Source organism: Prionailurus viverrinus, chromosome D3 (genome assembly GCF_022837055.1).
Source record: "Prionailurus viverrinus isolate Anna chromosome D3, UM_Priviv_1.0, whole genome shotgun sequence".
In the NCBI taxonomy this organism is placed as follows: Eukaryota; Metazoa; Chordata; class Mammalia; order Carnivora; family Felidae; genus Prionailurus; species Prionailurus viverrinus.
The window spans coordinates 58,551,365-58,565,451 of record NC_062572.1 but is presented as its reverse complement, the minus strand read 5'-3'; the positions used below and the strand labels follow the sequence as shown (position 1 = coordinate 58,565,451).

The 14,087-nt window shown below is 36.5% G+C and overlaps 1 protein-coding gene across 4 annotated transcripts in view; it reads left to right on the top strand.

Annotated features, from left to right (window-relative positions):
- RPRD1A (regulation of nuclear pre-mRNA domain containing 1A) overlaps nucleotides 1-14,087 on the top strand; it is a 65,336-nt gene that overhangs the window by 14,697 nt on the left and 36,552 nt on the right. For all 4 annotated transcript variants that reach the window (XR_007145820.1, XM_047827875.1, XM_047827874.1 and 1 more), the window contains exons 2-4: nucleotides 9,536-9,665; nucleotides 12,865-12,971; nucleotides 13,052-13,149. Coding sequence is in view for 3 of the 4 variants with exons in the window: in XM_047827875.1 (XP_047683831.1) it covers nucleotides 9,536-9,665; nucleotides 12,865-12,971; nucleotides 13,052-13,149 (335 nt within the window). In the remaining variant the exon portion in view is untranslated. The remainder of the gene's footprint in view (nucleotides 1-9,535; nucleotides 9,666-12,864; nucleotides 12,972-13,051; nucleotides 13,150-14,087) is intronic.

The window sequence follows — 14,087 nt, the reverse complement described above, 5'->3', positions numbered from 1 at the left end:
TGGCACATCCCAGGGGGAGTGCCTTCTTACCGCTGGGTAAGGGTGGAAGTCCAGGTCTTTCTAACTTTGCCTTCTCTGACACCACTCTTGAGAGGTGTTAGTCTCTATTTCACAGCTTGGTTTCCTACTTAGCCTTTGCTGATATGGATGTGAGTGGGGCACTGTTTTGTGTTTTTGGTTTTCCCCTGTCATGTTTGGCTGGAGTAGATTGGTTATTGTCTAAAAGTTTTCTGTCTTTCTAGGCTGTCCTTTTCTTGGTCCTTTGGCTGGAATGAGAAGGTTTGTGTTGGAACTCTTTATGTCTGCACCTGTTAGGATTTCTGGGTTGCTGACTTTTTCAACTCCCAATCTGAGATAAAGGCAAAAAGAAAACCCCGAGAGCTCATTTTGTATTGTTCTTTGGGTTGCAAGGTCCCTAGCTTGTCTGCTGCCTTTTTTGTTCTTATATTTGTTTTATTTATAATGCCCAGGATTTATAGTTGTACTTTCCAAGAAAAATATGGAAAACTACATCTGCTCTTATCTTCCTGGAAGCAGATGTTCCCTACAAAACTGGTCTTTATATTGGAACTGGGGCACATCAGTTTTACTGGTATTTTTACTAGTATTTTCTTGTCCGAGATATTATAAGATACTTTCTGGTTTGCATCTGATATTAGTATTTTAATAAGCTTATTTTAATATAACTGCTAAACAGTTCTACTTTTTATTGTTTTAAAATACACACTTGTAAAATTTAAAACAGCACAGTAGTATGTAAATTGCTAAGTAAAAATGTATTGCAAAGAGGCCAGTTATCCCCAAATTAATTTATAAGTTCAGGGCAGTTTATAAGAAATGTGTTCTTTTACAAGACATTTTACAAGGCAAGGTCTTTTATAAGACCTCTAAATCTAGGGGCACCTGGGTTGCTCAGTTGGTTGAGCATCTGACTTCGGCTCAGGTCATGAGCTTGCCATTCGTGAGTTCAAGCCCTGTACCGGGCTCTGTGCTGACAGCTTGGAGCCTGGAGCCTGCTTCAGATTCTGTGTCCCCCTCTCTCCACCCCACCCCTGCTTGTGCTCTGTCTCCCTCTGTCTTTCAAAAATGAATAAACATAAAAAGGTTTAAAAAAAAAAAAAGACCCTAAATCTAGAGGTCATTGGGAAAAGTAAATGTGGAGGAACAGCCAAGGCCATTTTTAATTTTTGTTTTGTGAATTTTGACAGTTTTGAAGGGAAAACAGTAATGGAGGTATTGTGCACAGACTGTGAAGGCACTGAAGGTAGAAGAGTATGATGTTGATAACAGAAATAAAAATATATATGGAAGGAACAGACCAGAGATTTATGAGGAAACCCATTTTATGTAGTAATTTGGTAATCATTAATTTGGTAAAGTAAGCACTTTAAATTCATGCGGAAAAGGCTAGAATATTAAATGATTCTTAGGTTTCTACTTGATACCATACGTAAAGTTAAAGATATAACACTGAAAAAAAAATCAACTGTGGAATCCTGTAAGGAAAACATGTTTATAGTTGTTTCTAGTCTTGCACTGTGCAAAGATTTTCTAAATAAGGTCCAAGAGGTCTTGTAGGAAATAGATTTGGCTAATAAAATTATAAAATCATTGAATATTGAAAATACCAAATTTCACTGCCTAGTTATAAGGAAATAGTCAATGCATATATTTTTTAATACAAATATAATTAACATACAGTGTTCCAGGTTTACAGTCTGATGATTCAGTAATTCTATATATTTCTCTGTGCTCATCGAAATAAGTGTACTCTTAATCCCTTTTATCTATTTCATCTACCCACCCACTCTCTTCCCCTTGGCAATCATCAGTTTGCTCTCTGTATTTATAAGTTTGGTTTTGTGTTTGTCTCTTTTTTTCTTTGTTTCTTAAATTCCATATATGAGTGAAATCATATGGTATTTTTCTTTCTCTGACTTATTTAATTTAGGATTATACTCTCTGGGTCCATCTGTGTTGTGAATGGCAAGATTTTATCCTTTTTTTAAGGCTGAATAATACTCCATAGTGTATCCATCATCTTTATCCACTCATCCACCAGTGAACACTTGGGTTGCTCCCATATCTTGGCTATTGTAAATAATGCTGCAATAAACATAGGGGTGCATAGATCTTTTTGAATTAGTGCTTTTGTTTTCTTTGGGTAAATACCCCCGTATTGTTTTCCACAGTGGCTGTGAGAATTCCACAATATTATTTTTAAAACGTTATTCTTAAAGGAGCAAAAAAATTTAAAAAAAAAAATTTTTTTTTTTTTAACGTTTATTTATTTTTGAGACAGAGAGAGACAGAGCATGAACAGGGGAGGGGCAGAGAGAGAGAGGGAGACACAGAATCAGAAGCAGGCCCCAGGCTCTGAGCCATCAGCCCAGAGCTCGACGCGGGGCTCGAACTCACGGACCGTGAGATTGTGACCTGAGCCGAAGTCAGACGCCCAACCGACTGAGCCACCCAGGCGCCCCAGGAGCAAAAAATTTTTAGTCTCCATCCTACTGTAGTGGCATAATGTGAACAAACTATATAGTGTGTATTCTAACAGAACTCTTCCATTTGACAGTGTCCTTTATAATGATCTGATGGTTCAGGATGAAGTTTGTTCTTTTTAAGATTTAAAAAATTCATTTGTTGCATATATCAAAATAAAAAAATTTAAAGTTACTTCAGGAACTTGAATTGATTTTAACCTATTAGACTGGGAAAGATGTCCATTTGTTTGGGTGTAGGTGGAGGTGTGCCTGTTTGTTTGTTTGTTTTTACCAAACATTGAAATAGGAGAGACCATTGATAAATACACCTACAGGACAAAGTCATATTGGTGCAGGAGCACTGAGTCAGCACTACCCAAAAGGCGTTTTCAGCATGTAGGTTCAAGTTACTTGTTTAATATACCAACACGTGAGTTGTTGGTAACTCTTTTTTTTTCTTAATTTTTTAATGTTTATTTATTTTTGAGACAGAGAGAGACACACCATGAATGGGGGAGGGTCAGAGAGAGAGGGAGACACAGAATCTGAAGCAGGCTCCAGGCTCTGAGCTGTCAGCACAGAGCCCGACGCGGGGCTTGAACTCACGGACCGTGAGATCATGACCTGAGCCGAAGTCGGACACTTAACCGACTGAGCCACCCAGGCTCCCCGAGTTGTTGGTAACTCTTGACACACACGCCTCCCCAAATTACTTCTTGGTCTTCCCTCAAAGTAGGTCTGTCTGTTGTGTGTTTGTGTTTGTGTGAATATGTATAACTTAACACTACGTCTGAGATGTCTGTTTGAGATAATTTTGCATATCAATATGTAAATATCTCATTTTTGAACAGTTGTAGAATATTGGATTATATGGATATACCATGATTTATTTAGTTATCTTTTTCTTGTTGTCATGAGTGTCCTTAATTATTTCTGCGTGCATTTATGAGAATATATCCATAGGGTAAATTCCTAGACATGAAATTTGCAGGGTCAGGGGATTGTGTGTTTACATTTTTCATCGATACTGCCAAATGATTTTTCTGAGAGGTTGCACTAATTTATTTATTAACCACCAATGTCTGAAGTTGTCTAAAGGTGATAATCTTACTCATGCTTTTGCCAACTTTAGTGTCAGACTTCCATCTTGGTCATTTTAATAGGTGGAAAATGATGTTGGTTTTAATTGCTTAGTATTTGTGTTTCTTTGACCTTTCCATTCATACTAGCCCATTTTTCTATAGGTTATTGATTTGTGAGAACTCTAGAATGGAGGGGGAGATAAAAATATTTGAATTCAATACATTGAAAATAAGCAAGATTAGCTAGATCTGTAAGAAAGTTTGTCTTTCATAATCTGAATTTGAAGTTGAGGTTTATGAGAGCAGTGTGATTTAATTATATCCTTGTTCCCATCTTCTGTTATGTTGGGCAAGGTAAAGACCAGGAGCCAACTTAGTAGAACAGATAATTAAAGGCACAGGTCTAGGCCAAAGTTATTTAGTAAATAGCTGAACAAATTTTGAATCGACTGCTGGGCTTGATTCCATAGATTGGTAGATGAGAGTGACAGTTGTTGCTTTCAATGGAACTTAATTTTGTTGGGAAGCATTAGATTAAATAAAAATGATATTGTTGGGATTAAGTGTTCAAAGTAAAGTATGGGGTGCTCCGAGAGCATATCAGGGTTGCCTGACCTGTGTGTACTAGGTGGTCAAGGGAAACCAGAAGAACTTATTAACTGAGGTCTAAAGGATGGGTAGGAGTTGGGGAAGTTAGAGGAGGCATTGTATTGGGCATGAAGAGAGTAGTATAGATGCAGAGACAGACATTTTTGGGCCTTTGGTTCATATTAAGGATTTAAAATATTATCTGGAGAATAATAGAAAATCTTTGAAGGGTTTTAAAGCAAAGGGTGGGCTGCCAAAAATCTGAGGCACTGTGGCAATGGTACAGGAATACGCTGGCTTTATCCACCTCGTTTTTCACCCACCTCAGCTGTTAAGCAGCCAGCTGCAGCTGACTGAACTCCGTGGTCCTGTCTGGGACAGATAGAATCCATTCAGGAATCACCTGTGGATTATACAGTTTCTGTGACAAAGAAAATTAGTTTCTGCCATATAACCAACTATTTATCTATATGAGCATCTCTTCTAGTCTGTAGTGATAATCAGTTTACCAGGGAAATAAATGAGGCTGTCCAACAGTCAGTAGTAAGTCTTTAATAGAATTTTATTTCAAGGTAATGGCTTTTCTTCTGATTTCTTTCTGTAAGACCTATAGTAATGCTCATTGGGGTGTGTGTGTGTGTGTGTGTGTGTATTCAGTTATTTTGTTTAGAGAGAGAATATGAGAGCAGGGGAGGGACAGACGGAGAGAGAATCTTAAGCAGGCTTCATGCTCAGTGTAATGCCCCACGTGATCCCACGACCCTGGGAATGACTTGAGGCGAAGCCAAGTCTGATGCTCCACCCACTGAGTCACCAGACACCCATTTATTCAGTTTTCTTGCTGCTTCTCCCATTTATAGGGCTTCCTCTGTAAAGAGTGTTCTTGTGTTAATAGGTAACACAGTAAAATTTTAGCTATTTGTTGTATTTATTGGCATTATTATCTGTGATTTTAAATTTCAGTCCCTGTAAAAACATGGGTGATTAAATTATAATATTCTGTATTATGTCAAAATGAATAGGTATATGCTTTGTACAGTGTAAGAAAATAAGTAATGTTGTTGGTTCCTGATTATGAATAAGTAAAACTGAATTCTGAACTGATTATGAATTAGTGAAACTAGGTGGAATTTATGTAGTACTTTGACTAATTAAGTTTGTTTCATATTGTTTTTCTAATAGCCCAGACTCTTCTTTTTGAAGCCTTGTAGTTGATCTTTTTTTTATTTGAATTATGTGAATTATGTAACTCTTTCTTACTCGTGTGATGAACTGAACTTCTATTGCCCTTTAGGGGATATGCTTAACATTTTAGGTAATATTATGTCCTCATATATTAGCCAGATTTTATTATTTTTATTTGTTTGTTTTGATGTACCTGTTTACATACAAGGTCCGAGGAAAAGGCTATACTTAATACCCATAGTAGCTTAAAATTTATAGTTCAGACAGGTGAGATATAAGAAAATGGTTCCTCACAATATAAATATTGACCGGTCCTTAATTGCTTATACTTTATTGGTGCAAATATAGCAGTACAGACACATACAGATACACTGGGACATAATATTGTATTTAAGATTGTTTCCATTGTTTCCAGTGTTTGTGTGATACATCGTCGGAGAGAAGGAATAAAGAAAGAGAACTTACATTTTTAGTGATGTGACCTACCACGTACCAGGTTATATAGAGCTTACAAGCTCTTGATTGAATAGGAAAGGTTATTTTTGATCTGTGCCCAGCATGGGACACTATTTAAATTGAATGGAAGATTTGGAAAATAAGGAACCCTGTGACAGTAGAAATAAAGGAAGTGACTAGATCAGACTCGGTTTTAAGCCTTATTGCCAACAGTTTTTCTTTAAGGAATTATGAAATGGTTTGTTGCTCTTTCTGTTAATTTTGTATGCCTTAATAAAAATTTATGGCCCTGTTATTTTCAAATTATCAAAATTCACTTGAAAGTCATTTTTGTAATTTTCTTCTGGAATTGCTTGTTTTGATTAGTTCCTTTAGTTTAATTTGCTCTACATAAAGGTACACCTAGCTTTAAATGAAAGTAAATTTTTTCACTGAAAACTTGGAAAAGAGTATACATTACAGCAGTTTCTAGGTATGTCTCATATTTTAGCCTGGATTCCACAAGGGAAACAAAATGAAAATAATGTCTTGATATTTGTACCCCATACCAAATCCACGCTCCTGGTATGGTTTGTTTTTGGAATACACTGGGAACTGCAGTTTGAAATCTTGTGAATTTTTGCTTTAATGTATATTGTAGTAACTTTTCTGCATTAATTTTAAGAGATGGTAGCCCATGGATTTAAAAAATACTGTAAAATACACATTTTTTAATTTGCATAGTAAAGTACACATAACAGAATTTACCATTTTAACCATTTCTAAGTGTTTGGTTTATTGGTATTAAGTACATTCACACTGTTATGAAACCATCATCACGATCCATTTCCAAAACTGGAACTTTTCATCTTACAAAGCTGGAACTCTATACCTATTAAACAGTAACTCTCTATGCCTTTCTTCCCCCAGCCCCTGGCAATAACCATTGTACTCTCTGTCTCTGAATTTAACTATTCTAGGTACTTCATATAGCGGGACCATATAGTATTTGTCTTTTTGTGACTGACTTGTTTCACTTAGCGTAATATCCTCTAGGTTCATTCATGTTGTAGCCTGTGTCAGGATGTCCTTTCTTCTTTCTTTTCTTTTTTCTTTTCTTGTCTTGTCTTGTCTTGTCTTGTCTTGTCTTGTCTTGTCTTTTCCTTTTCTTTCTTTCTCTTTCTTTCTTTCTTAAATTTTTTTTTTTTAATGTTTATTTGTTTTTGACACAGAGACACAGCTTGAGCAGGGGAGGGACAGAGAGAGAGAGGGAGACACAGAATCTGAAGCAGGCTCCAGGCTCTGAGCTATCAGCACAGGGCCCAACGCGGGTGAACCGCGAGATCATGACCTGAAGTCGGCTGCTTAACTGACTGAGCCATCCAGGCGCCCCAGGATCCTTTCTTTTTAAGGCTGAATAATATTCCATTTGTATTGATGTACCACATTTTGTTCATTTATCTGTCCATGGATACTTGGGTTGTTTCTACCTTTTGCTGTTGTGAATAATGCTGCTAACATTTTAAAATATTTTGATTGAGTTGCTCCTTGATCTTTTCCAAAGGTAACATTCTCTTTCATTTATAACATAGTCATAAGAGGCATAGTCCAGTTATTAAGAGGGAAGCTTGGGTGTTGGACTTTGGATTCAAATCCTGGCTGATCCCTTCCTGGATATTTCACTGTGGGCAATTAACCCTTTTGATGCCAGTTTGTTAAACTGCCAAATGAAGGTAATAATGATACCTCACATTCCTTGGATTAAATTAGGTATTAAATGTAAATTGCACATAAAGTGCCTAGCGTAGTGTGTAACACATAGTAGAGGTTTGCTGAATGTTACTGTTATTTAGGAAAAGGAGCCCATTGGTTCAGGTGCCCATTCAAAGTACTGCAGATGCTCTCCCAACTGGGTAATAACACAAATTTAAATTTTTAAAATCATTTTGATGCTGAGAAGGCAAATACTTGGATTAAGTAATATTAACCTTTCCTTTGGGTAAGATTTTCTTTGGGCAGGGTTAGGTAAAAAAAAAAAAAAAATAGGGTTGAATATTGGGAAAGCTGACATTATTGTCACCTTCATGGGAAAAGGTCCTAGTATCTTCACCAGTTATACTGTATAGTTTATCTAACCAGACAAGCCAAAAAAAAAATCAGAAGTTGGTCTTTGTTATTGCCATCTCTTTCATATCTCTATTCTATTCCAAGACTTTGAAAAACATGAAAAGTGTGGGGCCACATCTTTAGATAGGCAAACAAGATTCTGCAGCGGATAGCATAGGTTTGTAAAGTCTGGTCATCTCTAACTCAGTATTTTAGTTTCTTGTAAGATTGTGTTACTAGTTTCCCCTCAAGAAAGATGTGAACTCAGAAATGGCTTTTAATGCATTGAACACTTAAACTGAATACTCAAATCTAGAGGACCAAATATAGCCTGCCTGTTTTTGTCTTAAAACCAGTAAGTGGCCAACATTAATGGTGCCCTGGATTATCATTCCTGACCAGAAGTTTCCTCCATCATTGAATGTGGATGCCACTAAGTACAGTGTTTCTGAATATGATGGTACAACTTTGAATAATTTAGATTTAATTCTGATAAAATTACGTTACGAAAATAGTACAAAAGATTATGTTCAACTAACTAAATTTTACCCATTTGTAAGACTCTTACTTGAGTCATACTTAATAATAAGCCACTTAACCTTGTAACCAGTAAGAATGTATTCTGGCCCATAATTGTTGAAATCTTTTCTGTTCTTTTTAGAAGGATGACTACTCCCACAGAATATAGTGAGTAGGGACATATTTTTGTCAAGATGAATTCGGTTATTTAAGGTTATGTAATTCAAAGCAGGGGAAAATCTAAACCACCCATTTGGTCTCTCTAACATTTAGTCCGTTAGCTTGGGAAATATTTATTTCATAAACAAAAAATCCATAATTATTGAAGTGATGTTTCTTTCAACCTATTTTACGTTTTGTACTCTTGTTTCACAGTAACTTAATGATCGACTGTAAAGTCAACGTGGGTATTAAAACAGTCAAATTCAAGATTTAGGGTACCATTTTAATGGTACCAGTTGCCATCTTACTTTATTTTATTTTTTAAAAAATGTTTATTCTTGAGGGAGAGGGAGACAGAGCATGAGCAGGGGAGGGTCAGAGAGAGGGACACACAGAATCTGAAGCAGGCCCCAGGCTCCAAACTGTCAGCACAGAGCCTGATGGAGGGCTTGAACCCACACATCATGAGATCATGACCTCTGAGCCAAAGTCAGATGCTTAACAAACTGAGCCGCCCAGGCGTCCCATCTTACTTTAAATAAGCTTTATTTCAGGTAGTGTTTAATAGTTTTAGCAAAATTTAGTACAGAAAGAGTTACAGAGATGCAGTTTTACAGAGATGAGGATTCAGTGTATAAAACTATTAATTTGGGAATTGTGATAAGACTAGGAATCAAGGGTAAGTATTTTGGGCAATTTGGTAAAAGTGCAAGGAAACAGATTAATTATTGATTTTCTCTGCCTCTTGAGTCCTCTTTTTTCCTCACATGATCCATCTCCAGAAATTATAGAAACCTAGTGAGGTAAAGAATTGTGACTTTGGTAGTAGAATGAGAAGCTAGAGTTGACTATATTACATAAAGGTTAGTAGCCGTGTTGTAGTTCTCAAACTGCTTCATTCAGATATTGAGAATGTTTGTCTTCTTAAATGAGGATATTTTAAGTAGATTTTTAAATTTTTTTATTTTTCAGCCAAACCAAACAGGAAGCTTACTTTTCTCTACCTAGCCAATGATGTCATTCAGAACAGCAAACGGAAGGGGCCGGAGTTTACAAAAGATTTTGCGCCAGTTATAGTGGAGGCTTTTAAACATGTTTCAAGGTATGATAATTGTTTTGGGTACTAGGTAATGTTTTAAATGCATAGTATGTCCTTTTGTTAAAATTTACTGTAAGCCATTCAAACAAAAAACAGAGAATGTATTTCTTTGAAATTTTCATTTGAAAAGACTTAACTATAAATGGCATTTGTAAATGTGTTAAATACTTTCTGTAAAGGAAAATTTTTGAACTGTCACAAAGTGGTAGGCTTTTGGAGTACTTGAATTAACAATTTTCCTTTAAGGGACCGAAAAAAGCAACTGCCATTTTGGAATGGACTTCATTAAGAATGAATGAGTATTGAATTGAAAATTTGTGTGCTTATAAAGCTGTCTGTTTTCCAGCTATTATTTCTGGATAAACGTTGTACCCTTTACTTGCATATAATTTGAAAGTTGTTTTAGTGTTTGGGTATATATCATAATACTTTAAAGTGTTTTGGAAGTACAGGAATTTATTTAGAATAATTATAAGCCTGTTGAAAAATTTTGCTACAGAAAAGTTGTAAGGGTAAAAGTTGGTGCTTTGGCTTATGCTCTTTTTAAATGCTTATTTCCAAACATATGCAAATATTTGGTAGATTTCTGGGTAAACATTATTGGGGTAGACTGTTAAGTCAGTCTAAATTACAGAATTCAGTGGTAAGTGAAGATCTGTGTTGAATGATTTAAGGATGAAAATATGCTCACCACATGCCCAAAAAACTTCAGTCATAGTGGATGCATTTTTTAAAAATTACAGTGTATGAAATACTACCATATGTTACTTTCTTAAACGAACATTATTTATCTTTCAATTTAGATACTGTCTTACCATCTTTTCAGATGTTGCCATTTTTTAAGAGTTCAGTCCTAGTCCCTCTTCCTATGGTCATATTCTTCGCTTGACCTTTGGGTGATTTCATACACTGCATATATTTAGTTATTACACACCCTAATAACTCAATTAACTGTGAGATCAAGACCAAAGCCGAAGTTGGACGCTTAACTGACTGAGCCATCCAGGGGCCACTGGATGTGTTTTGTTTTAGACCTGTGTGTCTAATTGCCTAAGGAATTTCTAGTTGTATGCTTCCAGACATCTCAGATGGACTCTGTCTCATATTGAATTCACGTCACTGCGCCCTGTCAGACTTGCTCCTCCTTCAGGTTTCACTCTCCCAGTGAATGGTAACTCCGTCTATCTGGATGCCCATATGAGAAACTAGGTGTCATCTTAAACTTTCTTTGATAGTGTAATTTATAGTGTATCACATTCTCCTTTCTCTTTCACTCCTCTTATCCATGTAGTATATATAGTTCCCACAGTTTAGATTTTTTCTATAATGTCATTTCTATATAATTTGCAAGAACCTCTAGTGTTGTTTAATCCATTTAGGAAACTAGCCACAGTTGCAGAGCTGATCATAACACTCCCTTGCCTTTGAGTTCTCAAAACTTGATCCCAGAGATCAAGTCTGAAGTCCTGAGCAGGACTTAAGGTGATGATGCTTCTTCATGGCCCTGTCTACATCTTCAGACACATGCCTCACGTTCCTTCCACACACACACACGCTTTATAGTCCACAGTTGAAGCTAACTGAACCTCTTTAAGTTCTTTCTCCCTTAAGGCTTTTATATATGTTGCCTCTCCCAAGGAACTCAATAAAATATTTCTTGACCGCCTACCGTGTGCCAGCCCTGACGATACAGTAGTCAATAAGATAAAGTTCTGTCCTAGTGGACTTACATTTCAGTTTTTGACCAAAGTAATAACTAGGTGGACAGATGAATATACATTATGCCAGTAGATAAGTAATGTGAAGAAGCAAAGTAAGGAAGAACTAGAGAGTATGACAGTGCTCATGAGAACTTTATCTCATGAGATAAAGTTTTGGAGAGGTGGCATTTGAAGGAAAGGATGAAATGAGTCACTTGAGCATCTAAAAGACAAGGATTCTAGGTAGAGGGAATACTTGGCAGAAACAATGAGACAGTTGTGTGCTGGGCATGTTTGAGCATCAGCAGGGAGAATTGTATGGCAGAAGGTATTAAGGGAATGTGGACTGAGAAGTAGCCAGAAAGCAGAACATATCTACCTTAAAGTCTGGGATAAGGCTTTTTGGTTTTATTTTTGGTATGATTGATAGCTCTTAGCAGATTGAAGAGCATTATGATTTGATTTACAATAGTAGAGCATAGAGTGAAGAGTAAGAGCTGAGGACACCAATGAGAAGACTTTAAAAATCCAGACAAGAGGTAATAGCAGTTCAGTCTGCAGTGGTAGTGATGAAGGCAGTAGGATGTGGTTGGAAGTAGTCTGTTTGCCACTTCCTTGATGTTCCAGTCCTCAGATCTCAAATACTGCTTGCTCAGATACCTTTTCTTTTTTTTTTTTTTTTTAATTTTTTCAACGTTTATTTATTTTTGGGACAGAGAGAGACAGAGCATGAACGGGGGAGGGGGCAGAGAGAGGGAGACACAGAATCGGAAACAGGCTCCAGGCTCTGAGCCATCAGCCCAGAGCCCGACGCGGGGCTCGAACTCACGGACCGCGAGATTGTGACCTGGCTGAAGTCGGACGCTTAACCGACTGCGCCACCCAGGCGCCCCTCAGATACCTTTTCTAATCTCTCTTGAACTGGGCCAGATCTCTGCATGAAGCTTCTCTTTAATACTTGGTTCTTTTTTGTGGCACTTGTAAATAACAGCTGCCATAAAGCTCCATTTGTGTCTCCAGTGTCAAAGATAGTGCCTTGATCAATAAATATTTGTTAAATAAATTTAAAAATCACCTATTTGAAATCTTCTTGGCCTCATAATCAGCCGCCATTAGGTTAAGGGCATCTTCTCTATAAACACCTGTAGCTTGTACAAGCACTTTTTTTGGTAATTTTTTGTTTATTAAGATGTCTGGGAGCACCTGGCTGGCTTAGTTGACAGAGCGTGTGACTGTTGATCTCAGGGTTGTAAGTTTGAGCCTATGTTGGGTGTAGAGATTACCTAAAAATAAAATCTTAAACAAAAATGTCTGTAAGCTTTTAAAGGAAGCTGGGAGTATGTCTGTCTTGATCACTTCACTCTGAACTTCTGATCACATAGTTGTGCTCAGTAAAAATTTGGACTGCTTTTTCTCAGAGAATGAATGTCTGACTGTGTTTTAAATCACCATTGCCTTTTCAGTAACACTGTTAATTGTTAACATTTTTATTTTTTCTTTAGTGAAACTGATGAAAGTTGTAAGAAGCACCTTGGAAGGGTATTATCTATTTGGGAAGAAAGGTCTGTTTATGAGAATGATGTGTTAGAACAACTTAAGCAAGCTCTGTGTAAGTGTGTAATCTTTTATCGTGATCTCTCCATTAAAATGTTTCCTTTCATTAAAACTTTTGATGTTCTTTCAATTCAGATGGCGATAAGAAGCCTAGGAAGCGAACTTATGAACAGATAAAGGTGGATGAAAATGAAAACTGTTCCTCTGTGGGATCTCCAAGTGAACCACCACAGGTAGAAGTTTTTCTCTGTTAAGGGAGTTGTGTTACTATTACTTCATGTGGCCACTAAGCTTTATTAATTTTGAGGTTTTACTAATATAAATTGACTTTTATTATAATTCTGAGTGCAAGAAAGAAGCTTTGTGAATATCTCTTCTGATTAACAGATTGCTTATGTTTATTATGGTATGTTGTATGTTTTATATTAGGCAGTTATATTTTACATAGAAAGAGGTTATCTGATTGCTAAGTATGATTAGGTCTGGTGAGGTATCTGTCACTTAAATAGTTTCCTTTTAAATAAATAAAACATTGTATGATAAACCCTTTGTTGTATGATTTAACTACACTGAGAATGCCATTCTTAGAGATATACAACTGCCCTTTACTGTATTTTTGCTTTTAAACATGTAAAAATGAGTGTTATAGCAGCAAGCATGTACTCATACAGCTCTATGTAACTATATAGAACCATATAGTTCCATGGTAAAATAAGACAGATTAGAGTTATTATCTTAATACCCCATGTCCTCCCAGGTTGGTACAGTATAGCATTCCTTAGCCATCAAATGATTCCAGAAAAACATTTTTAAATTTTAATTATGTGGGCATTGAGTGTTAAAGCTTCCTCCTTCTATGTTTCAAACATATAGGAGGGACAGATAAAATTTAAAAGGAGAAAATGAAGACATAGCCATACTCATAAAACAAGGTAAATATCTTTGTGGACTAGAAATGGTACAGAAGCACAATTCAATATGTGGGCCAGAGCCTGGTTCTTGCTGAGCTTTGGTCAGGAAACAGACATGGCTTTCCAGAAATAAGTATCCTGTAGGGTAATAAGAACTCACAGTGCTCCATGGGAGTTGGATTCACTGCATGCAGCCAGAGGCTGGTTGAAACTCTTTCCCCAGTGAAAGGAGCTAGAAAGAAAGATAGAACCAATCACTG